We start from the raw sequence: 27,935 nt of genomic DNA, 5'->3' as shown, positions 1-27,935 counted from the left end.
TGCTTTGTTTGAAACCATCGTTGACAAACAATCACTCTTATAACGATCCTAATGAGGGTTTGTGCTAATTGGAGAAAGACACTCTTTGGTTTTAGTTTCAATAACATGGATTTTAGTTTATTCATTGTCCAGGTTTGGAATCATATACTTGTCTTCAAGATGATTTGTGAGGCCAAAACACTGAGACATGGTCTAACCCCTGTGTATCTGAAGTGATCAATAGGCCACTCTGGCTCTGCACCAGATTGTATTGACACAAGCTCAGCTGGTGTACTGTTGTGTTATTTCTGTATTCATCACATCCGACTGGAGTGAAAGACCTCGGTTTTGTCTGAGCAGATTATATCGCAGTAGTTCCTTATGAGTTTTCCTCTTCGTCTGAGTACATCTAAACATATCAAAGAGTGGTTTATAATCATTTGGAAGTCATGTGCTACCAGCTGCATTGATCCTACGGTTAATAGCTAAGCTAATGGCATTTAAGAATCAGTCAGTCATGGAGCGCTGTAATACACATGGACTACTCAGACGTTGAACAATCGCTGTTTTCTCTGTATTAGTTCTGTAGTCGATGGAATGTCATGTGGGAGTCTCTCTCTTCAAGCAGCAAAATGTTGAATGTCTGTGTGAAGTGTGTGTGGCAGTATATTGGAACGCATGTTACATAAACTTGATGTTGTAAAGACCTGTGAAGGTGCAGGTTATTTAGTGACTTTAACTGGAGATCATCCTCCCCCTCTTTTGTGTAATTAAAAATGTAACATTTCCTTTCAAGTCATTTTAAAGATATTTATTTATGTTTTTATTTTACCCTAATCATTATAACTTTCCGTCTGTTTTGTAGGTCCCGTGAAAAGATGAATGTCGTCAAAGAAAATAAAGACATGGCCTGCTTCTACACCACCAAACACTCCTGGAGGGGAAAGTAAGACCCATAACATGTTTTTATAACCGCACTGATTCCTTTTCAGAGCTGGTGCCATTTCAGGGCTTGAACCTTGTCTACTACCTCACTTTTGTATTGATTTACAACGCAACATTGACCTAAAGTCTTCCCTTCATCACTTTGTTTGTCTTCTTCACGTAAAATCCTGACGCAGTTCTTCCATTGTGTTGACATTCCTTATCTTAGACAGGGATAGGAGGTCTGCAGACCGCTGTCAGCAGTCTCTGATCAGCACTAATGAGCTGCATGTCTTGTGAAATGTGACCCAAAGATACTGACAGTAAACACAGCAAGATGGTTCATGTGTTTTATGGATACCAAAACATGAAACTCTTAATACTCACATAATTGTTACTCTAGGGGGCAACTTATTTTGTTATTGAGAGGAAGTAAACAAAACTACAGCTGCAATTAGTGGTTTGACAGAATATAAATCACCAACTATTTTGAAAGTCCTTCGCTATGGATGTGGTGAAAATGAAGTAAAGGCAATTTGTTGAAGTGAAGTCGCACAGGATTGGGAGAGGTTAGCAATAAAGGAAAAGATAGTGCTTGCAAAAAGATATGGATGTGACAGCAGGAATACTGCCATACAAGCGTATGCACTGTGTAGTGTGTACATATATAGAGGGTGCAATCACAGCGGCTCTCTGTGATGTTTTAGCTTAGTGTTGGAAAGTAATCAGACATCATGCCAATAATTCAAAAATCATGAACTAAGCTCAGATGTTATGATACATTTACAAATCCTCCTATTTCCCTTAGAAGCTTGTAGTGCGTTTATTTTTCTCTCTCCACACAAGTATTTTAAACTTGTATTAATCATCATTAACCACAGATTATGATTGTGATAAACGCTATTACATTTCAATCAATTGACACCACTCATAAAAGGAAATCACTTTTCATTGTTTTTAGTTACTGAAAAGAACATGATGTAAATTGGTAGAGTACAATAAAGGAAAAATAAGGGCAACAAACTTTATTTATACTGTAAGCTAACCCTAACCCTATGTCCATGATCATCTAAGGCAAAAGGTATTTGTTTTCATTTGATAGATTATAGTTAAATGACCTACTATGTTACTTGATGTAAATACTTGGGTGTCCCTCATGCTAAAAGATGGAGATGCTCAGTTTGAGCCGGTGGCATCACATTACCAGTACCTGCTCTCTAAATGTCTTTGTGCCATTAAGGACCGCCATTGACTTTGGTAATTGAAGCAGGGCTGCAGAGCATTAGCCATCACCGAGGCTTCATCCTGCTAATGCTTCCTGAAGGGTCCGACATAGACCAGTGTTGATGTATGTGTGGTGGATACAGGGGAGGCCGAGTCAGTGGCGCACTTTAAACCCCCGTTTATGATTGGTCTGAATGGAACGACGGATTTCCATGACCCTCCTACCGACTTGAAAGTGGGTTGCTCTCTGCCCGGGTTTTGTCGAACACGCCTCTCTATCGGGGATGAAAAGTGAATTTGAAGGTCATTCAACTGTCATCCCTAAGAGAGAAAGAGAAAGATGAGAAGGCGCAGGCGACTATATGAGAGGGAGTGAGCATGGGAAAATGAAACTTAATTTGTTGCTTCTGAAATGCAATTCTGTGAAATCTCAGCGAAGCGTAACTACAGTTGAAGACATCAATGTACAAATGCTGACATCAGGGGATTCACTTTTGACAGTTGTCTCATGAATCTGTCAAATACAATTCAGAGGAACTGCATCCTTCCTTCCCTTCTTCTGTATGAAAAGGGCACGAGTCACACCGTTTTAGGAGGCAACCGTTCTTACTTTATAACAACCTAAGATATTGTGGGCTTCTTTGTCTCCTGTGAATCCTGGAAACCACGATCTAGTTTGATTTATAACCAACCTTTTTAGTCTAAAAACAAAGCAAAAACTCACTAGGAAAACATATCTGAAGCACACTTAAACTGGTACTGTATCACAGATGGGAGGTGCACAGCCCTTCACTGTGAATACAGATCATGATCCCAAAGGTAAACTGTAATTAGATGCATCTGTAATTAGCCATATATAAAAAGTGCTTATTAGACAGGATTCAGCATCACTTGATGTGCCAACACTATATAAAGGACATTTAACTATGAATGCAGATGTTTCTGTTTTTACACTAAATTTGCATGTATAAAAATGACTTTGGCTTCATCTCATAGTTGGCAGTTTGACACAAATGATCAAACTTATTTGTGTCACATGTTAAATAATTGGACTACAGGGCAGATTGGTCGGCAGACGGAGAGAACTGCTCATCTGTTCTGGATGGAGTTGAAAAAATACATAAGTCGTTGCTTCCCCAATTGATGTCCCTAGTGTTTATGTTGATATAATACATTGTGAAATATCTGGGTAGATCTATCCTCAAATCATGTCAAATATTTTTCTACAATAGTTACAATTATAAAATCACTTCAATTCTTTAGTGCAGCAGTATTTCCCCTCCATCTGTGCCCATGATTATGTTTTTTTCAAGTCTTGTAGACAATATTAGATTTGTGTCCTAATGAAAGGACAGGATGAGTCTTCTCAACGTTTTCTGTCACTCAAAGGGTTTTCAAGCACTTCACTTTCTCAGAGCATGAATATGCTAATAACAATCTCTTTTGAATCTTCTTTGAATGCATTCATAAGTCTCTATGTTGTTCCTTAACAATAAGGAAGCCTTGCTGCTACAGATGCTGCAGCTATGCAGTTGTAACTATACTTTGTTCTTTGTGTATTTAAAATCCTGTCAGTTGTTTCCGATATAGTACAGGGTCTGTTTTTCTCATTCTGCTCTCTTCCTCTTTGCATCTCTAAAACTAATGTTTGTTGAGTCTTATACGGAGGATTACGTTGTGTTTGTCCTAGCTTTCTTTTATGTTGTCCAATGAATCTTCAGCTCAGTGTTCTCTGTGAGAAAGGTTGTTAAAAGAGGAGAGGCAGTTGTTAAGGGGGTTTAGTCGGATACAGGAAGTAGCTTAATGTGATGCATTATGAAACCCGTGAGAGGAAGGAAAAGCTCCAAAGACAGTCAAACTGAATGAAGAGTAACCGTATTTACAAACTATATCTGTGGTGTACTCTGATTTTCATATCTTTGTATGAATGGAAATCTTAACCACAGAAGCATGAGTTTTCAAATAGTCGGCTGCAATGTCAAGTCATTTGTTGAAGTAAAAACACTCATAAGGTTATTTAAATTCCTAGAGTTAGTGTGTGTAATAAAGAGGTTAATTTGGCTAATGTGTCTATTAAGGGTCCAACTCCTCTGCACTTTACAATATCCAAAGACCATATTTTGTATCACAAAGGAAGAGACGTACAGTATAAACATCAGGGGCCTCATTTATAAACGGTGCGTACGCTCAGAAGATGGCGTACGCCAGTTTCTAAGCAATGTTTGCGATTTATAAAATACTAACTTGACGGGAAAACGTGCGGTCCTCCACGCAAACTCTGACCCATGGGTACGCACTAAGCACAACAACGGGAGAGACGAGAAACTGCGACACCGTTGGAAGAATGGAGAGAAATATGAATGTTACCTCATGTATCATATATGAATAATTCATTTTTCAAACATTGATTAAAGCCAATCTTAAAATGACTAAACAAACGCCTGTTTGAGACTCACTCAGTGCACACACAAACTTAACTTGGAGAAATAAATAAATACGGAAATGTTATTGAAAACCACCTCGAATATATTGTCTTAATGTTATGACATGTATTCTCATAAATGATGCGGTAAGCAGGAGGACAGAATTACGTCTAAACTGAGGCCGTTTTGCATTTCTATAGGTTGTATAGATACGAGCATGGTTTTATATACTATCATGTTTAATCGTGTTTAATGCCGTTTGCTAAGACTTGATAAGTCGCTCATAAAACACAGGAGGTATGGAAGCTAAGAACACCATATATTTGGCAGCTGATATAACTCAACACATTAGTTTTATTTCCTTTAACTGGTGGATATAGAGTTGCTGCGGGGGGTTGAGACGCACAGACTGCAGTGTCTAAAAAAAGAAACATTGACTCCACTCCGCAGGGATCCCCCGATACTTTCTTACAGTTTCTCATCATGGGGGGGTCTCCTGTCCCCGGCACAAACACTGCCTGAGGAAGGTTATGTGTATACTATTTTGTCATTAACTTTTTTCGGACCACTTATTTATTTATTTTGGTGACGATCCGACCTCCATGCTGCTACTCTGGTTCAAACTGCATCCACCAAACAATGTGATTTGTCTCCACCGTCCCAAAAGAACCAAAATATGACACGGTGTGAAATGCCTTTTTTAGCTGTTTCCTGCGATCTTCTTCATGCAGTCAGTCAAAATGAATATCAATACGGGGCGTTTCTTTGACTATTTATAGGCAAATATGGGCGTTACGTGAAGCCCGCAAAAGCTGCGCCGCATTTCGAGTTGATTGTGATTTATAAAGGGAAACCGATACGATACGCAGTGTTTTATGAATCGGAAAATGTCTGTGCGTATTCATTTGCTTTGTCCTACGTTAGCAACCTTCATGATGCATTATTAGCCTTTTAAACAAACACACAGCCATCGATGGTTGAACATTGCCTTTGTACTAAGACAGAATTAAAGGGGAAGGGGGGGAAATGAACGCAGAGAATGAATAATGAACTAAGTTTGTGCTGACACCCAGTTTAGCCAGGCACTTAGCAGCAAGGTCGAGACATGTACTGTAGAGAGACCTGAGATCAGTCAGGGCTTTAGACTTTGTGGCTAAACAAGACGGAACCTAGAGTATTGTGGAAGTGGATGGTTTGGACAGAATTGCTTATACTTTTTATTGAGGAACGTACACAAAAGGGACGTGACATTTGTCTAATAGCAAAAAAAGGAAGTACACTGACTGCGGGAAGAGCCTGAAAGTCATATTCCACTTTGGCCCTGCCTCAGGCCGCTGCCTGACCTCTCTGTTTATGTAATTCATTGAATCTGTATACAAGTCCGAATGCATTATGAAGAAATAACCTCTCAATTGAAGTTCCTTTTGATAGGACTAGACTAGTGGGTTACTTCACCAGACCTCTTAATGTTATCCAGGCCAGTGAGGATGTGCAGGAAAGAAAGAAGCCAAGTCAGCATGTTCACTGTTCAGATGAAAATTGCTATGGAGGTGCTAAAAAAACATGTTGTCCATACAGCAGTTAAGCACGCATGTATACTAAATACAATAAACCCTTACTTTCAACACTTAAACTCACTTGATCCTCGCAAAAATGCATAACAAATGACCCATTTTCAAACAGAATGATATGAATTTGGCAACAATTCACAACTGATGGTGTTGGCACACCCCACAGCAATCAACTACACACACACACACACACACACACACACACACACACACACACATTTTCTCAGCATAGTAAGCAGAAACATTGGCAACATTGAATTTCACACTTCCTTCCTACTATTTGACAAAGCCCCACGCTCATAACCCTTCTGAAGAATTAGTGTAGGATGTTTCACAGTGACTCATTAACAAACAGTTGACATACGATAAGTGATGACTCTTTATTTTAAAGTCACAGAGAGGCCAAATGTGGATTCAATTACATACAAAGAATATTACATTTCTTGGGTAAAAGTTCATTATTCTGAAATCATCTGGTATTACATGTCTTTCAACCTATAATCCTCTACCCCACCCACCATCTTCTTCTTAGCTCAGGACTGCTTTTGTTGTATTTTGTTGTAAGGCATCTTTAAGCACTGGGAATAGCCCTTTTATTAATATGATGTATTATTCTATGCTGATAAGAGTTACGCCTACATGTTTGAATTCTTTCCTATCCAATTGTCTAGATAGAAGCTTCTAAATGGGCACTGGGCAGTTATAGATGTTGTTATCCTATTTTCACCTGTCTGGATCTTATCTCAACACGCAAAACCTCAGAAAATCTAAATAATAGGAGCTTCTTATCTCTTTCCTTCTCGCCTCGTCCTGCAGATGTCAGAGACATTGTAAATCTTGAGATCACACGTTCTCACTGCATCTGTTAGCTTTGCTTCAGGAAACCCCCATCTTTGAAAGACTGTCACGCATTCAGCTTCCTATCTCACATTCACTGATGTTAAGCGACTGCCCGCCTGCTGTACTTGCTGCTGCCATGTGTGGTTTGTGAAGGGTAGGCTTTGTTTCTGACTCATCCTGTCTCTGTGTTCCAGGTACAAGCGAGTCTTCTCAGTGGGGACGCATGGCATTACCACTTACAACCCGGCCACGCTAGAAGTAACAAATCAGGTCAGTGTGGAACAGGGACTCCGGTGTCATTCAGGAGCTTTTTCTTCACTGTCGCTATCAGTGCCTCACAGGCGCTTGTGGGATATGCTGATCTTGGTCCCATGTGACTATTGAAAATCCATTTGAAGCACGCTGCTCCATTGAAAGCTGAAACAGAATTATTTTCCTCAGCCTTTAAATATTCACATCTTTCAGCACTGCTGTGCACACATTACAGCAGCATGTCTCAACAATGATAAGAACTTGAAACATATACTAAATCAATACTCATTACACTCTAAACCACAGCCATAACCCCCGCAGTCAAGAAAATGGCTGAACAGCAAATCCTGAATCATCCGTTCACGCGTCATGGTTATTTTAAAGGAATTACTACACTAAGTGCTTTTTGTAAGGGAATATATGAGCAGGCCAAATACAAATATGTTCTTCTCCTTGCTAATAATGGTCATAACATGTGTACATAGTGTTTATTTTGATTGTAAATACTTTTTCTTTGTGTGACCTAACCATACGTAACAAACGAAAACATTAAAAAAAATGACCCTGTTTATCTTTGAAAAGCAGTATTTGAAAAGCAGTATTTGATAAGCGTTTTATTATAGACACAAGAGATTGGATTGTTTTTTAATAATGAACAGTATTTGTCAGCAAATATCACTGTTCCTATAAAGAGATTGGATTTGGTATTCTGTTATTCATTATCTGTTCGTACAACAGATTTCACTTATTGGTGCATAGGGGAGAAGTTATAAAGAAATACATGAATGTAAACCTAATACATCCCCTTACAGAACATATAACGTTTTATAAAGCATTTGTGAAAGGCTGTGGCTCAGTGGGTAGTGTGCTGGACTTCGAATCAGGGGATAGCAAGTTCGAGTCCCACTGCAGTCAGCATGTCGTTGTGTCCCTGGGCAAGACACTTCCCCTCAAATTGCTCCTGCGGGGATTGTCCACAGAACTGAATGTATGTAAGTCGCTTTGGATAAAAGCGTCTAACAAATGACATGTAATGTAATGAAACGTTTGTGTACTTTTTTCATGTTGAATCTGCCTGTGTACTGTATGTGTGTCTATATTAACATGTTTATCTCTGTGTTGTTGCTGTCTGTTTTACCAGTGGCCTTACGGGGACATCTGTGGCATCGGCCCTGTAGGGAAAGGCCAGGGAACAGAGTTCAACCTTACATTCCGCAAAGGCAGCGGCAAGAAGTCTGAAACGCTCAAGTTCTCAACGGAGCACCGGACAGAGCTGCTCACAGAAGCTCTGGTGAGGACAAACACTTATTACTTCACTGCCTTCAGTCACAATGACCAAGCAAACGTCATGCACATATCTATTAAAAGGCTCTCAGCAGGGGTGTTTGATGTGGCTGATCCATGCTGTTTAGTGTACGTCACAGCTGCACATTTTGCTGTACTGTCTCAAATAAATGTATTACACACTGTTTTGGAATGCAATGCTTGCACATCACAGGACTCCCTGTTAGTTTTTATCATAAATGTGAATCAGCAGATTAGTTTTGATGCTGTAAAGAAAAAGGCTCATTGTGCTGAAACAGAAGGGAGGATGGGATTTATTTTCCCTGCAGGAAAATTAAACATAAGTACAACAGGGATGATCTAAGAGCATGCTGTGTAAATAGGCACTTAAACCTAATGCCTTCTATTTCTTTGTTTTTCTTACTCACAGAGATTCAGAACAGAGTTTTCAGAGGGAAAAATAACTGGCAGGGTAAGTTCTGTAATCTATCAAATAAAATAAAACATTTCCGTATGTCTTGACCCCCAAATAAATGTTATTTACCATGTGGGACCTCTCACAGCGCTACAACTGCTACAAGCACCACTGGAGTGACACACGGAAGGCAGTGAGTTTAGAGGTGACACCGGGGGGCATCGACCAGATCGACCCGCAAACCAATCGGGTGCTGTGTTCCTACGACTATCGCAATGTGGAGGGCTTCGTGGAGCTCTCTGACTACCAGGGGGGGTTCTGCATCATTTATGGAGGCTTCAGCAGGCTGGTATGCATTCATAGGGTTTTTTTCCTCAGTGTGTATGCTTAAGTGTGAATGTTGTCTTCATATTTCCTTTCCTCTTTCCTCTCAGCATCTTTTTGCCTCCGAGCAACGAGATGACATCATCCGCTGCGCCATCGAGCATGCTGGGAACTTCATTGGAATGACCCTACGACTGAGGAAGGAGGCGTTGACGTTCGAGGACTTTGTGACGGACAGGTTGGGGAAGTACAGCTCGGACGAGAGTATCACTTCACTGTCCGAGTTCGTGGTGCAGAAGATCACCCCTCGACACCGGGTTAGAACATCCTGCTTCTGCTTTTACCTCATAGTGCTGTATGGGGGGGGGGGGGGGTCCAGGATGACACAAGATCAATAGCTAGCTATTTGGTCCACTTGACAGCCGTTTAAAATTCTTGTTTTATATGAGACACACCAAGAAAACTTCATTTTTATTTAATCTTATCATTTATGGACCTTTTAAAACTCAATCTAAAAATCTAAATTTGAGTAATAAATGCGTCAAATAAAGCTCTGAAAGGTTTTAGCTTTGAACCATTCTCTGGTTTCTTTCCTCTGCGAATTCACTTCTTGCATAATGACACAGAAGCAAATAAGTCACGCTGTGTTTACTTCCAATGTAGTATGAATGTTCCTTTGGTCATCAACTGATGCTTTGTGGTGCCTAATGCTTTGATGAATTAGATGCAATCATTGGCAAGGAAAGTTGATCAGTATCTACTGTTATAATTTCCTTTGTTGAAGCAACATTCAATATGTTTTTTAAGTTTGACGATGTCCTCCATTAGGAGCCTGTTAAGCGCATCCTGGCCCTGACAGAGACTTGTCTAGTGGAGAGAGACCCGGCTTCCTACAACATAGTCACCATCAAACCCTTTGGAGAGGTGAGCACTGGGAAACGAAAGCAACACCAATCGTTAACATTTCAGGCTGAAATGTTTACACTTAGCATTTTGTTCTGTCTCGTTGCACTCCTGTGAAGATAAATGTCAATTGAACTGCTTGCCTTTGATTCATTATGTATGAACTACATCAAGTTAACAGCTGGGATGAAAGCACTTGAGTCTGTGTGAAACGAGTAAACTCTCCCCTCCTCCTACCTTTTTTCTCTCCCTTCAGGTGTTTGCTCTCATCTGTGACGTAGACAACCCTCAGGTGTTTACAGTGGAATTCATCCGAGGTCAGATCAGAAAGTTTTCCTCCACAGAAAGGTACGCAGAAGTATACACCTGTCTTTATGTATGTAGTGACGCAATGGGCCCTGAGGATTTGTTAAAACGTTTCTCCTTATTTACAAAATGAGTAATATGCTTCTGTGTGTGCTGCATAGCAACTATATCTTTCTTATCGTGTGCTCACTGCTCGTCCTCCATCACACAGGATCATTTATAATGCATTTAGCTGAGTCTATTTGTATTTGCGTCTGTAGGGACTCCCTCTTAGCCAGCCTGCTTGATGGAGTCCGCGCATCAGGCAACCGGGACGTGTGCGTCAAGATGGCCCCCACACAGCGAGGGCAGAGATGGGGCCTACTGAGCATGCCCGTGGACGAGGAGGTGGAGAGTTTGCATCTCAAATTCCTGGCAGCACCTCCTAGTGAGTCCGAGCACTTATTCTCATGACATTCATTAATTTGAATTACCTTCATAAGGTGCAAGTAGTAGACAAAATATTAATGACAAACCCTTTAGGCTACTCGTATGTTCTTTGTATTGAGAAGCTAATGATGATCAACATCAGCATGCTAGCATGGTCATTATTAGCATGTACTTTGAAGCACTGCTGTGCCTGCCTCAACTATTTCCATAACATTTGAGTCACAGATATATATATTTCTTTAAAAACAAATACCCAGCGACCTCTGAAAAACCCAGAAGGTTGTCTAAAAATGGCAACTATTGTTTTGAAGGTATTTTCAGAATCCTTAAAGATTATTCTGGCCGTCTGCAGTAAAACATGTTACATCTGTTCTAAGAAAGAACATACGTCATTGCTCTTTTTGTAAACCACAAGCAACATTTTTATGGTGCAGCAGAAGATTTTTAAATCAAGATGGTTATATACGCCTAAAATAGTTTGAGTATTATGGAAATGCCATCAGAACGCTTACAACTTGGATAATATACAGAGTTTCACTGTTTGTGTCTTTACAAATGTATAAAATGAGATGGTTACTTGTATAAAATGCTAGTACATGGGTCATAAACAGGGTTTACCTGGTGCTTACAGTTTTTCGCAGAGGCTCTTAGTCTTTATTCTTTTTTTAACTGTTCTATCCCCCATATCTCTTTTAGATGGGATCTTTGCAGATGCAGTGTATAGATTCAACGCCAACATATCCTACAGTGGAGTGCTGCATGCAGTAACCCAAGATGTGAGTGTATTGAATTAAAGTGATTTATGTTGAACTATAAGTAGGATCCACACTAAACTGTTTATTCTCTCTCCAGGGTCTTTTCTCTGAGAACAAAGAGAAGCTCATCAGCAACGCTATCCTGGCTCTTTTATCCCAGGAGATGGAGCTGCCCACGGTGAACGCCGAGCTGGAGAGCCAATTCCAGGCCATCCGCCGCCTGGTGGCCTCCAAGGCCGGCTTCCAGGCCTTCACCCAGCTTCCCAAGTAAGAACGCAGCCGTTGTCACTCTTCACCTGCGGTTATTTCTTTAAAGTGCATTTTTCTGTTGAGCTGCTGGTAACAGGCATGCTCTGTCATTCCAAGGTCTGGTCAAGGGTCTGGAGTCACAGATGCAACGTAAATATGAATCCATACATCTCAGTCTGCCCTTTTGCCTGTCTCTGTTACTTATCCTTCTTGTTCTTTTCAAACGTCTTTCCCAGCTGTCTGTCGATCAGCCTCTTTTATCTTTGATCTGCTTTCATCGCACGCTTCTAGACAGGCACTTCAGACAAGAGGTTATGTGAATTCCCTGTGCTCAGTAGTCGAGCTGTCTGCCGCTATTTGTCTTGACCTTCCTCTTTCGACATCTCATACTTCGTCCATTTCGTTCCCAGTATCTGCTTTGCCCATTCTATCTTTTTAGATTTCCGTACATCACAATCTGAGAACCCTGACGTCTTTCTGGGTCACTGAGATGTATGAGAGGAACTGTATTTACTGTTTATTATTTGTTCCTGTGAAGCAAATGAGAATTGGTTTTCCAGAAAGATTCATTGCTAGAGTAGCTTGGTGTTTCCCTTAAAAACCACAAGACACAGATCACTTAAAAACATAAATGATTTATTTCTGAGAGGAAATCCTCTCTTTTATATTGCTACACTTAATAGTGAAATAGAAGATCTGACACAGCAAACCACTTCTGAAGCAATGAATTATTTGTGTATCCAACCCCAGACCTCTTTTAAATAACACCGTATTTATATGTGTTTATATTCACTTGTGTTTCTGTATGCCTACTTTTAGTGCTGTTAGTAAATCTCTGAATGCATGTATGTGTGTTCCAGGTTCAGAGAAAAATTGGGAGTAAAAACAGTAAAAGCTTTAAAAAGGAACAACAACGGTGTGACACATGCTGCTGTAGACATGCTCTGTGCCCTCATGTGTGTAAGTACAACCTGAATATCTAGACATCAGACAACTGCAAACACACAGTACATATCGGCCGCTTTTCTTTCATCGTACTGTTCGCCTGAGACCTTCTCGTTCATGTTTCTCTGCAGCCGATGCACGATGACTATGACCTGAGGCAGGAGCAGCTGAACAAAGCCTCTCTGCTGTCCTCCAAGAAGTTCCTGGAGAACCTTCTGGAAAAGTTCATCACTAATGTGGTACTGTTCTTTTTACTGTCTGAAAGCTAGATACAAAATTGTACCAAAAGTCATTAAGTGCAGTTTCATAAAGCTCCTAATTTCTTGTATGCAAAATATTAACCCTTGTTTCTTTTTTTAATTCTTTTTTTTCAGGACCATGGAACAGGAGCTCTGGTCATCAGCTCCTTACTGGACTTCTTAACATTTGCCCTGTGCGCCCCCTACAGCGAGACCACCGAGGGGCAGCAGTTCGACATGCTGCTGGAGATGGTTGCCTCTGATGGACGCACGTTGTTCAAACTATTCCAGGTAGTTGACTTGTGTGAATAAAAACCCTTCTGCCCTAACTATAATATGACTGATATAAATTCAGTAGATGCCTGTGTGGTCAATTGTGTTGTCCTTATCTCTAGCATCCCTCTATGGCGATAGTGAAGGGAGCAGGCCTGGTGATGAAGGCCATTATTGAGGTAAGACTTTTGTGTTTGGTCGACAAATATATCATTTTGAACCTGAATGTTTTTATGTGTTCATGCTTTGAGATGATTACCAACCTGTGTTTGTTATATGTAGGAAGGAGACAAGGAAATAGCCAGCAAGATGCAGGACCTGGCTCTGAGTGAAGGGGCTCTTCCAAGGCATCTGCACAATTCTCTGTTCACTATCAGCGCTGACCAGCGGATGCTTACAAACAGGTCCAACCTCAATAGATTCCAAACACTCTCGCACTATTATGAAGTCATTTTGTATCTGTTGGTTATTGTAGATAGTTTAATAATAGTTTAATAATTCTCTCCATGTACAGTTTCGTACAACAAATATTTTTCTTCTATAAAAACATAGCAAAATAAATCAGCTTCTTCTATTCTTTTCTTCCTCAGGCAGTTGAGTCGTCACCTGGTGGGACTTTGGACGGCAGAAAACTCTGTTGCCATGAACCTGCTTAAAAGAATACTGGTATGCTACAAACAGTGTGATACAGGCAAAGTATCAGAATGTAAGCCAATGATTTTCTCTTGCGGCAGAGGCACCCTGTTTAAGTGTTAACCCATTTTGCTTTTTCTTGTGTGCTCTCAGCCAACAGGCCTGCTGGCTTACCTCGACAGTCCTGACCCCGTCCCAGAAAAAGATATGGACAGGATGCACATCCGTGATAACTTGAAAATTGCCACGGTATCTGAATAAACACATCCCGTTCTTACATTTTTGCAGTGTGAATATACGGCTCAATTATAAAGTATTTGCCCTCTCTTAATGTTGTTTTTTTATTTCTTTCTCACAGGACCAGCTAAATCGAAACAAGGTGCCCGACTGGCAGCGGTTAGCCGGCAAAGCAGCCAAAGAGGTGGAGAAGTTTGCCAAGGAGAAAGCTGACATAGTTTTTATGCACTGGAGAGATAAGATGGGCATCGCTCAGAAGGAGGTGAGGATATATTTTAGTTTGCAAAATCGCTAAGGGACTGATTTCCCTGATTTCTAAAAGACAAGCTACTGCTGCTGCTGATGTTTCTGCTCAGATGTCTTTAACTGATACTCCTTTCGGCTGATGCTGAGACAGTGCTGCCGTATCCAGAGGCAAACTAAATAACTCACTTTTCAGAGCTGCCGCTGTTATTTTGCATGCAGAGAGGTGCCTGCTCTGATGCTGCCTGACCTTTCGGAAACTGCTTTGTCATGATATAATCACGTTTGATTTTCCTTCAACAGCATATCTGCTGTTCAAAATGCTTGTGCACATTTTTCATACATGTTTAACATAATTGTTTTCTTTAGCTAAGACTTTCTATCACAGGAATGTCTGAATGTGACAGGGTTCCCACAGATCCTTAAAAGTTGAATTTATTAAACTTAAAATACTCTGATTGTTTTATTGGTATCAAACAATCCAAGTCTTAAGATTTCAAGACATTTTATTATTTATTTTTTTGACATAATTTCGAATTAATAAATCACATCTATTAAAACTATATCAAAATATCATGCAGATCAGGATAGCAGGATTGTTTGTGGGCCATTATGCACTTTCTGCTAACTAGCGACAACATGGGAAAGGTCAATGAAAACCTGCTATTTAGCAACGTTTTTGCAGCATGACTAAAACCTTTATGTGTTTTGTTGTTCAGGTATTTAAATAAAATAAATAATAATAGAACTTGAAACCATATGTATTAAAGGCTGTGGAAATCCATGTTCAGAGTTATTCATAAGTTTGTTTTCATTTTTTTCCCGAGTGGCATTAAAAAGGTCTTGATAATAAATGGCCCTAAGCTGTAACAAAGCTGCGTGACCATGTGGTATTTAAACTCTATGGTCACCCTTCTTTTAAAAAAACCTCTGTTAGGAAAGTTGCAAATAGTCGATGTAAGGCTTTTCAGATTGAACCTCTGTTGGTCATGTTTAAGTTGTGGGTGGGTTGAGGTTTGCGATTTCATTACAACTGTTTACTAAAACCATGGACTAATACCGCCTGCTCATTGAAGTTTTAACAAAAGTGAAAATTAGTTTTTACTTTAAAAAAAAGCTATAACCCCCAAACTTGCTTCATCTGAATGTCACCGAGCTTCCTTTCTTCAACTTTTGTTTTGAGTGACTGGCTGATCAACTACATAATATGATTGGCTTGCTTTCACTGAATTTTGCCAAATCACGATCAATGTTTGCATCACATATTTGTTGTTAGCAATTCATAAAGCTAGTCTTGAAAAAAATATGAATCTTTTAGCATCATCAGCTAATCAATCTGAATGATTTTATAATGTATATGTATGTCAATCTCTTTGTATGATGTATTCCAGTGACCTGTCACCCTTTTGTTACTATTGATCTCCGTTTGATCCGAGGAACAATAACTTCTCTGTGTTGTATCTGCCCCACCCTCCCCTTGTCTTGTTTCGCTGCTGTCAATGACAATGCAGCAGGACAGAAATAACCTGGTAAGTAGGACTGACCAATGGGATCCATGCTGTGTTTTTCCATCTTCTTTCTCTTGACCAAGCCATTTTTCCATCTTCAAGTGACACATTGGGTGTGTTTTTAAATTCAGCCGGGCGATGACCTATTATCATTTACAAGGAATTTGTACAAGTCTTTAAATAGATGTAAACAAATATGAAGTTATTAACGCATTATAAACTAGACAATAAAATCACACTGAATATGTCAATGTCGATATAGGACACGTTCAGAGTACCTATCATTTACTTTGTCTCAACTAAAAGAGACACTCATCCCTCTCTTTGTTGAGACATGAGTGTTGCTATTATAAATGTAAGGAACTTTGCCAGGCATACATACTGTATCACCTTTGGAACCATACAGTATATTACACTGCTCACACCATATTTGATTGTGCAGGAAATTGGCCTTCTTGCCTTCTGGCACAAAAGAGAAATGCTGCTAATAATAAATAATAAGGCAATTAGAAGTTGCAATGCTTGAAGTTAACAGCTGAGCTCTATGAGAAACCTTATCATAACCGTCTCGCCCGGTAAGAATTACAGAGCACACCCAATTTTGGGATCCCACTTTGGTTTTTTTATGTTTTATATCCTTGTTTTCTATGTTGGTTCGTTGATATCATTGTTTTTTTGGGGGGTTTTATGTTGTATTGTTTCTAATACCTTTTCTCCATTCTCTACAACATTTTTGTTACATTTGTCTCCCCATTCATCTCATTTTTGGTTTCATTGTTTAACCTTTTGCTCATATTGTTGCCATCTTAACATCACTACTCTGTCATACTATTATTTAAAAATGACACATTTTGAATGCTATTGAGAATGATGGACTGACTTGACACAGCTCCTTAAGCTTCAGTCTTTCCTTTTGATTTCAGAACCCAAACCAAAAGCCTGTCATCCTGAGGAAGAGACGCCAGAGGATAAAGATTGAAGTCAACTGGGAGCTTTTCTACTACAGGTACAACATGTCCCAATAAAGACATCAAGCCTTAATCCAGCTATGTTGAGACCCCATTGTCTGGATAACTTTTGTGGTGCTCGTCCTGATTGTATTATACTCAAGAGTGCAGAGTCTATGTAATTAGGGATTTGCCTCTGTATGCTAAAGAGCCTTCCAAAATGGTGGTGCCGCATCTTCTTTATTTTGACTTTACACCTGTTTGGCTTGGGTACACTTTCTTTGGCCTTTGAGCCTTCCAAATCTAAATGTCTCTTCTCAAGATTCCAGCACGACCACGCACGGTCTAACCTCATCTGGAACCTGAGGACGAGAGAGGAGCTGCGGGACGCTCTGGAGGGGGAGATGCGCTCCTTCAGCGTGGACCGTGAGCTCGGCAGTGCCACCGTCATCTCCTGGAACCACCAGGAGTTTGAGGTTTGTGCTCAGATGGGATTTTTTACTCACTGTTGCCTGGGCAATGATTTGATTATAACCAATAATATCTTTAACACACTAGAGTTTTAGCCCCCACCAGTGATACTTGAATCCCACAAAGAAAGACAGTGTTATTTCTAAAACGAATACATATAAAGACACACTTTGCTCACATTATATGTTTTTATGTGCAGGTGAAATACGAGTGCCTTTCAGATGAGATAAAGATCGGGGATTATTACCTGCGTCTGCTGCTTGAGGAGGATGAAAATGACGAATCAAATGCCATCAAGAGATCGTAAGACTACAAAACAACAACCTACTGCACTATTATTTTCAGTCAGTTCAGAATCCAAATAGATGATTCATGCTTCTCCCTCTCTTTGTTCTCAGATATGAGTTCTTCAATGAACTCTACCACCGCTTTCTGCTCACACCCAAAGTATCGATGAAGTGCCTGTGCCTGCAGGCGCTCGCTATAGTCTACGCGAAGTGCTTTGAGGAGATCGGCCCCTTCACAGACACAAAATACATTGTGGGCATGCTGGACCGAGTAAGTGCAAACTGGAACAGCAAGAACTGATTTGTTAAATGTCTTTGAATGAATCCGCAAATCTAAAATACACTTTTGTTGTTATAGTGCACAGACAAACTGGAAAGAGACAGAATCATCATCTTCCTCAACAAACTCATTCTGAACAAGGTAAGCTATTAACAGGGCCTTTTTTTAATTGCCTTTTTATTCAACCCACCTTTCAATTTCTCGATCAATCGATTGATCAATAATTTATTTTTTGATCTGCAGAAAAATGTGAAGGAGGTGATGGACTCAAATGGAGTGCGTATATTGGTGGATCTGCTCACCATGGCTCATCTGCATACCAGCAGAGCTACTGTACCCCTACAGGTAAAAACATGGCTTCTGATATTATATGAAAATAATAATGTCTCTTTTGATTCAGTAAATTACACATGACGCTAGACTTATTTAATCTGTGCGGCATGTCAAACTGAGGGTGTTTTTTATTTCCACAGAGCAACGTTCTGGAGGCATCACCAGACATGAAGAGGGAGAGTGAGAAAGAGTGGTACTTTGGGAACGCAGACAAAGAAAGAAGGGGACCATTCAGTTTTGAGGAGGTATGGCATCTGTCAAACACAGGCATTTCTCAAATGTTCTTTGTAAAAAGTACAACTTAAAGTTTTCAAGTCTAAAAAAGAGTTATTTGAATTCCTGCTAAGACCAGCGTAGCAAAATATGATAAAGCATAGATAGAAATGTCCCTCTTAAAAATTATATTCATTGCATTCTTCAGTTATTGATATATTATTTTCAATTGATTGGTCTTTAGCAGTTACTTTTTTACAGAAACCACCCCATACTCATCTGTATTTTTTGTTTTACTTCTCCAGATGCAGGAGTTCTGGAGCACAGGAGTCCTGACAGCGAAGACACGCTGCTGGGCTCAGGGGATGGACGGCTGGCGCCCCCTGCAGGCCATCCCCCAGCTAAAGTGGTGTCTCCTGGCCACCGGACAGGCGGTGATGAACGAGTCCGACCTGGCTACACTTATCCTTAACATGCTCATCACCATGTGTTCGTACTACCCCAGCAGGTGGGTAGAGCAGACAACTCTTTTGGGGTTGTATATCTAGAAAACACCTCTTCTCCTTTTTGGAAATGTCTCTTGTATGGTATCATAAAAAGCAATAGCATTCTACTAAGTATTGTAGTTTGCTTATTGATTTTTTATTTTAACTTTTACCTGTGACTATACCTGTTTTTTTCTCAGGGACCAAGATAATGCCATTATCCGACCTTTGCCTAAGATCAAGAGGATGATCAGTGACAATGCTTGCCTCCCTCACATTGTCCAGGTATCTTCATAGTAATCACATTTTTCTTTTTCATCTTGACAACGTTGTAGTTTCCACTTGTTGTATCTTAATTGAATAGAACTCCATGTTGATTATCTCAATGTATTTCTTTGTCCACTCCAGCTGCTCCTGACCTTTGACCCAATCCTGGTGGAAAAGGTGGCTAACGTTCTGTACCTGGTGATGCAGGACAACCCCAATCTGCAGCGCCTCTATCTTACTGGGATCTTCTTCTTCATCATGATGTACACAGGCTCCAACGTGCTTCCTGTAGCAAGGTGAAAGCACACACATCAGCGCTAAAAAGCTAATGTTTAAAGGTCATTTTTTAGATATTTTGTCTATATTTAGAACTGTCATGGACTCATGATGACTGACAGTTAAATGTGTGTCCTTTTCCTTTATAATCCTAATTATTCAATTGGCGTTTCAGCCTAGCCTTTTTTTTCTTGGCGTCTAGAAAACATCTTCTGAGTAATGTGGATGCATTATAAAATAAGAAAGACATCAGCACTAGTAACATGCAATGATGACATTGACTGAGAGACATTCCTTTGTTTTTTAAAGGTTCCTAAAGTACGCTCATCTGAAACAAGCCTTCAAATCAGAGGAGGTAAATCTGACTTATTTTCAAACATTTTAACATAATAATGTACAGTATATTTTGAATCTAACCTCTGTGGTTTCTCCGATTAGTCTAAGGGTACGGACATAGTCCAACGTAGTGTTCTGGGCCCGGTGCTGCCCGAGGCCATGGTGTGTTATCTGGAGAACTACGAGGCGGAGCGCTTCTCAGAGATATTCCTTGGAGAGTTTGATACCCCTGAAGCCATCTGGAGCAGCGAGATGAGGTAGGGATCTGTCTCTATTGTGTCAAATGATATTCTGTCTTTTAAAAGTCAATGTAGAAGATATTTAGAAGTGCAGCAGTTAAAGTCAACTTGTGGTTTAAAGAAATGTTAATTAGGTTGTGTTTTAACTCTCTGTTTCAGACGGTTGATGATTGAAAAGATAGCTGGACACATAGCTGACTTCAGCCCCAGGCTGCAGAGCAACACGCGGGCTCTATACCAGTACTGCCCCATCCCAGTGGTCAACTTCCCTCAGCTGGACAACGAGCTCTTCTGCAACATCTACTACCTCAGGCATCTGTGTGACACTATCCGCTTCCCCAACTGGCCCATTCGAGATGCTGTATGTTCCTAATTGTTCTCATTTATTCAAGCTTCTACATCTTTATCAAAGTCCTGCTTGTCTAAAAAAGGCTTCTTTAAAACTATGACCCCCCTCCGTTATTCCTTCAGGTGAAGCTGCTAAAAGACACTCTTGAAGCCTGGAAGAGGGAGGTGGAGAAAAAGCCTCCCTCTATGTCTGTAGATGATGCATTTGAAGTCCTCAACCTCCCCAAAGGACAGGGACCGTGAGTCGACTTTGATTAGTCTTGTATCCTAAATTAACTTAATTGTTTAGTAACAACAAATGTAGATGCTGTTGTTGAATTATGTGGATTTAAACACTTGGACTCAAAAAAAGTTGTAATTTTCTTGTCAGGCACGAGGAGAGTAAAATCAGGAAAGCTTACTTCAGGCTGGCGCAGAAGTACCATCCAGACAAGAACCCCGAGGGCAGAGTAAGTACTTCAATCATTACTGACATGATTAATTTGCAAGGGTCTACATACGGTAGCTACATCCACATATTTATTTTTTTCAAATCTTTCAGGACATGTTTGAGAAAGTCAACAAAGCCTACGAGTTCCTTTGCACAAAGTCTGCCCGAATCCTGGACGGCCCCGACCCAGAAAACATCATCCTCATCCTCAAAGCTCAGAGCATCCTGTTCAACCGGCACAAACAAGGTATGCAGATAGGTTGAATAGGAGTGAATGTGTGTCATTGTGGTTAGAGATTTTTAATGAACACCCTTATTATTGTGTCTTAACAGAGCTGGAACCTTACAAATACGCGGGTTACCCCATGCTCATCAAAACAATTACCATAGAAACAGAGGATGAGCAACTCTTCTCCAAAACCTCCCCTCTCCTCCCGGCTGCTGCTGAACTGGCCTTCCACACCGTCAACTGCTCGGCTCTGAATGCAGAGGAGCTGCGCCGAGACAGCGGCATAGAGGTATACACACAAATCATGAAATATCAACCAATCTAAATGAAACATTGTGAGGAAATGTGATTAAATAAAAAATGTATTGTTTCCTTTTTTCAAATCAGGTGTTGCTGGAGGCTCTCTCTCGATGTGTTGGTGTATTAACAGCATCCAGCAAGCATGATGACATGGCTGTTCTGGTAAATGACCCATTATTAACCTGTAGGGACATTCCTTTCCAGAGATGAGTACTCTATTGCTTATAACTTGTTTTCAATACTTGTGCCACAGGTGTGCGGGCACATCTGCAAGTGCTACAGTGTAGCAGCCCAGTTTGAGGAATGCAGGGAAAAGATTGTGGAAATGCCAAATATCATCAGGGACCTCTGTCACATCTTGTTCTATGGAAAGGTGAGGACCCGCAACCACGATGTCTATTTGACATTGACACGATTATTTTTGGGATCTCAAACCATATCACTATTCTAGAATTGTTGTGCTACATTGCACAAAATTATTTTGTATCCATTAAGGATTTCCTCTTTTGCTTGACTAAAGATTAAAAAAAACATGCTGAAAGTGCATTATCTGCACAACCAATTCATCCATTCAAGTATTTTAATAATATATCTATAAAGTTGTCTACGAGTAAAATAAATGAGCTTTATTTTTCCGCCATTACCTGTTGCAGTCATCTTTATTTCTTATTTGTGGTCGCAGTTTTTGCAAGTTATTTAGAAATATATGTGAATGCTACATGTAGCACCTAGGATGTTAGTTTCAGCTTGTTAATGTTCTCCCCTTTGTCTCCTCTCAGGGTCTCCCAAAAACCGCCGCCCTGGCTGTACAGTGCGTGAGCTCCTTCGCGGTGGATTACTTCCTGCAGACACACCTGTACCACGCCGGCGTGCTCTGGCACCTGCTGGTCCGCCTCTTCAACTACGACTACACCCTGGAGGAGAGCGGCGTGCAGACCAGCCAGGACTCAAACCAGCAGGAGGTCGCTAACAGCCTGGCCAAGCTCAGCATGGTGGCCCTCAGCCGTCTGGGAGGCTACACCCAGCCCCCCCCCACCACTGACGGGGACAATCCTGTTTCAGAGACTAATGGCATCGAGGGAACCCCTCCGGAGAACCCCACCATCCGCAAGAGCTTAGCAGCCATGCTGTCACCGTACATCTCAAGGAAGCTGGGAACAGGATCTCCTGCTGAGGTATGTTGCACAGGTGGAGGTCAATGTTTTACATTCATAATCCCCAACACCATGCTGAGCTCCACATGTTGTGCTTTTAGGTCTTGAAGCTGCTGAATAGCAACTCGGAGAACCCATATCTGATCTGGAACAACGGAACACGAGCCGAGCTGCTGGAGTTCCTGGAGATTCAACAGGAGGGAAACATCAAGAGGGTATGAACATCATATAAAACCATACATTTATATTAGTATATAGATATTATTCATACACTTTGTCAAAGTTTAAAACAAATGTAGTTATTCATGTTTTTGTCTATGGTCTGTTTATAGGGAGAGAATGATAAAAGCTTTGGAGCAGAGTTTCTGTTCACTGATCACAGCAAAGAGCTGATAGTCGGGGAGATATTTGTCCGGGTCTACAATGAGCAACCAACTTATCCTCTTGAGGTGAGTGTAACAACAAGATAGTACAATAAAAACATTTAAAGTGCTTTTATTTATTGTTTATTGTCTGATTTCTATGCATATTGACCGCAGTGTTGACTAAAAGCTTGTTTTAAGTGTCTTTTATTTGTCCCATTTTATGGTCTATTTGTTTTATTTGTCCTTTCAAATTGACTTTAAAGCTTTTATAATGCTATAATGTGTTACCATGTCTCTTTTCTTCAGTTCCCTAAAGTATTTGCAGCCAGTCTTCTGGACTACGTGGGCTCTCAGGCTCAGTACCTCCACACTCTGCTGGCCATGAGTCAGAGTAACAAGGTAGAGTCGCAGCAGCATGCTGAGAGGCTGCGTTTCGCTGAGATGGCTTTAGAGGCTCTCCGCAATGTCATCAAGAACAACCCAGGTGAGATATCACACTTCTTCAACTTCCACTTTGTCTGTGTATGAAAAACAATGTTTTTGCCTGGGATATCTCACCCTAAGTTTTTTTCTAAGCAGTTATCTATGTATGATTTCAGGTTCGGAGTCAGAGTGCATCGGCCATTTCAAACTGCTCTTCTCTTTGTTGCGGGTTCATGGAGCGGGCAGAGTACAGCAGCTCGTTTTGGAGGTACAGGATCTTGGTCCTGCTGATGTCTAACAACTGTAGTTCCTAGTGTCTTTGCAGTTCACTCATTCTGGTTTCTTTTGCAGGTTGTGAATACAGTCACATCAAACCAAGAATGCGTGAGCAACATTGCTGAGTCGCTGGTGTTGTCCAACCTTTTGTTGCTGCTGCACTCACTTCCCTCCAGTAAGAAGACATTTTAAATTAGAAAACAAGTCACGTGCTTGCAATGTGTGCTCCCTGTTGCCTCTTTATACTTATTGCAGTGTCTGTGGACTAAAATGTGTATTTTTTTCACAATTTAGGCAGGCAAATGGTGCTGGAAACCCTGTATGCACTGACTTCCAACACAAAAATAGTCAAAGAGGCTATGGCCAAAGGTCAGTGTAATTATTATTTTTTCCGTCCCACATTTATGTAGATTTTACACAAACAGATGCTCATGTTCATCTGTTTGCTCTCCAGGTGCTCTGATCTACTTGCTTGACCTCTTCTGTAACTGCACACATCCGCAAGTACGCACACAGACTGCAGAGCTCTTCTCCAAGATGACTTCAGATAAGCTAGTGGGGCCAAAGGTAAGACTAGACGAATACAAATGGAAAGAAATAAAAAGATAAATAACTGTCCTGTGCTCCTTGCGTTATATTGCATCGTCATATATTATATTCTCTGCCAGGTGCGTCTGACGCTGATCCGTTTCCTTCCTGGTGTATTCATGGACGCCATGCGAGACAACGCCGAGGCAGCAGTGCACATATTTGAGGGAACGCACGAGAACCCTGAGCTCATCTGGAATGACAACTCAAGGGAGAAAGTATCGACAACTGTCCGGGAGATGATGCTTGAGTATGATATATGCCCAATTCAATACCTTATTTTAAAAGTATCCAGCTGAGTAGTCTGAAGTGTGATAAATCTTAAATATTGGAGTACCCTAACTGTCCAATAGGATGCTCAATATCATCTTTTTTTCATATTCTTTTATTTTCCAGCCACTTTAAACAGCAGAAGGATAATCCTGATGTTAACTGGAAAGTAAGTGCAATAATATATCCCCAACATTAAAACCGATATATGTTGTGTGTGATTTTTCTTTGTGATCTTACATTCTTTGTTTGTATGCTTAGTTGCCTGAGGACTTCACAGTGGCTTATGGAGCAGGGCAGGGCGAGCTAGAAGTTGGTGGAGTCTTCCTGCGCATCTTTATTGCGCAGCCCGGCTGGGTGCTGCGCAAGCCTCGAGAGTTCCTGGTGTCCCTCCTGGAGACCCTGACTGAGCTGCTGGAGAAAAACAACCCCAATGTAAGATGTGTTACTTTACAGAGAAACACAAACAGTATTTGATGATTCTACAACTTTTTACACTCGCAATTTCCCTTCTTCCTGTTATCTCTGGTCTCTTACAGGGTGAGGCCCTGGAGACAGTTACCACGGCAGCAGTGTGTCTGTTCAGCGCGCAGAGCCAGCTGGCTGACCAGGTTCCTCCTCTGGGACACCTGCCTCGCGTCCTGGCATCACTGAGCCACAAGAACAACGCCGTGCCCAAGAGCTCCATCCGCCTCATACATGCTCTATCAGACAATGAGGTGAGGAGACAAACACAAATATGTTTTAAAATATTTGCTTCCAGGACTCGATATATCTTGTTTTACATCTTGCATTCATGAATTCCAGTTGAAAAGATGCTAAGAAGCATTATGGGAACTTTAGGAGCCAGTGTATTTGAAAAATGTCTCACAGCAAGTCAGGATATATTTCAGCCTTGGTTGCTTTTTTCTTTTTTCCATACCCTAACTTTTTTAATATTTGCCAACAAACAATTTATTGTGTAGTTTGTCTCCTTTCTGTACTATGGCGCACTTACATTGCTAACCACAGCTGTCTTGTTTTGTGTAGCTGTGTGTACGCTCTATGGCCGCTCTGGAGACCATCGGCCCCCTCATGGCGGGGATGAAAGCCCGGGCAGACATGGCTGGATTAGCTTGTGAAGCTCTCAACCGCATGTTCCAGAAAGAGCAGACAGAACTAGTGGCCCAGGTAAACCCCTCCACCATTCTTATTTATTTAGTTTGGTCAGTCATGTTTGACAGTTTAAAATGAATGAATAATGTATTTTATGAATGAACAGGCTCTCAGAGTGGAGCTGGTCCCGTACCTCCTGAGGCTCCTGGAAGGAATCGGCTTGGAGACGTTGGATAACCCCTCCGCTACAAAGGCTCAGATAGTAAAGGCTCTCAAGTCCATGACTCGCAGTCTGCAGTATGGAGAACAGGTACGATAGGAGTACATGAACAGCAGGATTATTAAATAAAAGTACTGGACAATTAGTGCTGCTAATTGTTTAAATGACATCATACTGTTTCTTAATCTTATTCACCTCTTTGCCAATCGCTGCTCTGCAGGTGAATGAGATTCTTGCCAAGTCCTCAGTGTGGAGTGCCTTCAAAGACCAGAAACACGATCTATTCATCTCAGAGTCTCAGACAGCAGGCTACCTGACCGGTAAAGTATTTCCATTTACTTTGCCTGATATTAAAACACTCAGCACACTCACAACACCTTACATTTGATTAACAAGCTTGGCTGTTGAAATGATTTTTCTGTCAGTGTCTAAAAGGTAAGTCTCTACTGCCTTTCTCTGAGCTGATGTTGAGCCTTAATGCTTGGCTTTATCCTAAAAACGACCTTGTGGCTGCCTCCTCACTTAAACCCAGAGACCCTTTCTGTCTCCACAACCTATAACTTCCTGGCTCTGCCTTCCCTGTCCTGTTTATCCTCCACGTTTCCTCCTCAGGGGTATCCACTCCTTCTCTCCTGGCCGCCAGTAGCCCACTGCGAGGTGGGCTCTAGACTCCTAAGCTGGGCCCTCACAGCCCTCCTCTCTCTTGCTCTGATGCAGGTAGACCTTGACCTACTGCTATCCCTTGCCTCTTTACCTCCATCTTGACCCACACTTCATTTTCCATTCCCACTTTCCATATTCAGTACTAAATGTAATTCCCTAACACCTTCCCTTCCATCTCCATCCACCAGCTCATCATCCATCAACTCAAGTTCCAGGAAATTAACAGAAATTAAATTGAGTCAATGTAGTGACCACTTCTCCATACATAGAGTAGTCTTAAGAACATCTTTGTAGCTAACCATTAGCTATCCCTCCAGGTCACACCTGCACTGAATCTCTCTTCCTGTCACCTGTAGGTCCAGGAGTAGCAGGCTACCTTACAGCAGGAACTGGAACAACGGTAATGCCCAACGTCCCACCCCCTGTGGACAACGACAGTGGAGACCAAAGCTGATGGACACACCTCACAGTCACGCTCAGGCACCCAGACTGCCCTGCAGCTACACGGCCGCAGCTCAGAGATCGACTGTCCAGCTCCCTGACGAGGGGACGGAGAGAGAGAAAGCCGGAGGAGAGCAGGCCGTCATTGACCGTCACCAAAATCTCTGCAACACCTCCTCCAGAATCACTCTCCTCTCCCCTTGCAAAGGGCACTCAAGTCTTCATGAACACTTCTGAAATTGTTTTAACTGATGACCACATTTGTTTTGTTTCTGTGCTTCTTTTCTTGTTTCTTCCAATGACACGCAGAAGAGTTTCCTTTTTGTATGAATATATTTTTTACTCCAGATTTTTTTTCATGAGAAAGACATTGGGAGACTGAGGCGTATTCTAGGTTAACTGTCTCTTCTCTATTATCTGAATCCTCTTTGTCATATCCTAATTGGCTATACTTACCCTAAATTATGATCAAAAGATGCTTGGCCTTGTTTGAGACACATTTGTGCACAGGACCTATCCACCTCTTACATTAACATGGCATTTACTAGTCTGTATAATGGATTCTCAAATGGAAAATCTAAATCATGTGTGTATGATTTCTCTGCCTTGAGTGATGCTGACGTCTTGTCTGGTTTGGTCAGGTCCAGTTCGATCCACTCTAACAAAGTTGACACAAATCTACTCTCCAAATGTCCAGCCTCTTATTCCTCTAAACTTAATTCATAGTTCATTCTGCTCTCTCTCTGAAGGCTACACTTTCTGCCTCACATTTTTTTAAGTAATTCTCCTTCCCCCTCAGAAAGCAAAAAGCACTAGAATATTTATAAGTGAATAATAACCACCGGAAATGAGCTTCTGCTAAGACATGACGAATGACAGTGACTGATTATGAATCTATGTGAAAGACTAGTGCAATTTGTGAAATGTTCAATGTAATATTACGTATATAATTTCTATATTGAATGTACATTAAAAAAAAAAAAATCTGCCGCACTTGTACATAAAATTTTAAGAATAAAAGGGAACCCACAGTGTTATTCTTT

At 41.0% G+C, this 27,935-nt stretch overlaps 1 protein-coding gene across 6 annotated transcripts in view; it reads left to right on the top strand.

Moving 5' to 3' along the window:
• LOC117544718 (dnaJ homolog subfamily C member 13-like) overlaps positions 1-27,929 on the top strand; it is a 29,906-nt gene extending 1,977 nt beyond the window's left edge. For 2 of the 6 annotated variants that reach the window (XM_034214063.1, XM_034214059.1), the window contains exons 2-57: positions 845-925; positions 7,156-7,231; positions 8,355-8,504; positions 8,928-8,969; positions 9,061-9,261; positions 9,347-9,553; positions 10,065-10,160; positions 10,396-10,487; positions 10,706-10,872; positions 11,571-11,650; positions 11,727-11,896; positions 11,996-12,028; positions 12,739-12,838; positions 12,955-13,062; positions 13,198-13,353; positions 13,458-13,514; positions 13,618-13,739; positions 13,926-14,001; positions 14,122-14,217; positions 14,327-14,467; positions 15,960-15,977; positions 16,880-16,962; positions 17,226-17,379; positions 17,574-17,677; positions 17,773-17,932; positions 18,020-18,082; positions 18,185-18,286; positions 18,415-18,519; positions 18,793-18,995; positions 19,173-19,257; positions 19,381-19,535; positions 19,825-19,870; positions 19,954-20,108; positions 20,250-20,451; positions 20,562-20,677; positions 20,809-20,887; positions 20,980-21,115; positions 21,202-21,386; positions 21,485-21,559; positions 21,651-21,770; positions 22,177-22,572; positions 22,653-22,766; positions 22,884-23,000; positions 23,223-23,400; positions 23,516-23,607; positions 23,691-23,790; positions 23,910-23,984; positions 24,070-24,182; positions 24,284-24,453; positions 24,600-24,642; positions 24,735-24,908; positions 25,013-25,192; positions 25,503-25,643; positions 25,735-25,878; positions 26,009-26,108; positions 26,808-27,929. In XM_034214063.1, the coding sequence (XP_034069954.1) occupies positions 858-925; positions 7,156-7,231; positions 8,355-8,504; positions 8,928-8,969; positions 9,061-9,261; positions 9,347-9,553; positions 10,065-10,160; positions 10,396-10,487; positions 10,706-10,872; positions 11,571-11,650; positions 11,727-11,896; positions 11,996-12,028; positions 12,739-12,838; positions 12,955-13,062; positions 13,198-13,353; positions 13,458-13,514; positions 13,618-13,739; positions 13,926-14,001; positions 14,122-14,217; positions 14,327-14,467; positions 15,960-15,977; positions 16,880-16,962; positions 17,226-17,379; positions 17,574-17,677; positions 17,773-17,932; positions 18,020-18,082; positions 18,185-18,286; positions 18,415-18,519; positions 18,793-18,995; positions 19,173-19,257; positions 19,381-19,535; positions 19,825-19,870; positions 19,954-20,108; positions 20,250-20,451; positions 20,562-20,677; positions 20,809-20,887; positions 20,980-21,115; positions 21,202-21,386; positions 21,485-21,559; positions 21,651-21,770; positions 22,177-22,572; positions 22,653-22,766; positions 22,884-23,000; positions 23,223-23,400; positions 23,516-23,607; positions 23,691-23,790; positions 23,910-23,984; positions 24,070-24,182; positions 24,284-24,453; positions 24,600-24,642; positions 24,735-24,908; positions 25,013-25,192; positions 25,503-25,643; positions 25,735-25,878; positions 26,009-26,108; positions 26,808-26,905 (6,819 nt within the window). In that variant the 5' untranslated portion in view covers positions 845-857 and the 3' untranslated portion in view covers positions 26,906-27,929. Of the gene's footprint in view, positions 1-844; positions 926-7,155; positions 7,232-8,354; positions 8,505-8,927; positions 8,970-9,060; positions 9,262-9,346; positions 9,554-10,064; positions 10,161-10,395; positions 10,488-10,705; positions 10,873-11,570; positions 11,651-11,726; positions 11,897-11,995; positions 12,029-12,738; positions 12,839-12,954; positions 13,063-13,197; positions 13,354-13,457; positions 13,515-13,617; positions 13,740-13,925; positions 14,002-14,121; positions 14,218-14,326; positions 14,468-15,959; positions 15,978-16,879; positions 16,963-17,225; positions 17,380-17,573; positions 17,678-17,772; positions 17,933-18,019; positions 18,083-18,184; positions 18,287-18,414; positions 18,520-18,792; positions 18,996-19,172; positions 19,258-19,380; positions 19,536-19,824; positions 19,871-19,953; positions 20,109-20,249; positions 20,452-20,561; positions 20,678-20,808; positions 20,888-20,979; positions 21,116-21,201; positions 21,387-21,484; positions 21,560-21,650; positions 21,771-22,176; positions 22,573-22,652; positions 22,767-22,883; positions 23,001-23,222; positions 23,401-23,515; positions 23,608-23,690; positions 23,791-23,909; positions 23,985-24,069; positions 24,183-24,283; positions 24,454-24,599; positions 24,643-24,734; positions 24,909-25,012; positions 25,193-25,502; positions 25,644-25,734; positions 25,879-26,008; positions 26,109-26,400; positions 26,506-26,807 lie in introns of all 6 variants that reach the window. The other 4 variants (XM_034214062.1, XM_034214061.1, XM_034214060.1 and 1 more) reach the window with 4 other exon arrangements.
• The last annotated feature ends 6 nt before the right edge of the window (positions 27,930-27,935 follow it).

Source organism: Gymnodraco acuticeps, unplaced genomic scaffold (assembly GCF_902827175.1).
Source record: "Gymnodraco acuticeps unplaced genomic scaffold, fGymAcu1.1, whole genome shotgun sequence".
Lineage (NCBI taxonomy): Eukaryota > Metazoa > Chordata > Actinopteri > Perciformes > Bathydraconidae > Gymnodraco > Gymnodraco acuticeps.
The sequence above is the reverse complement of the archived record's forward strand: the minus strand, read 5'-3'. Positions and strand labels throughout refer to the sequence as shown.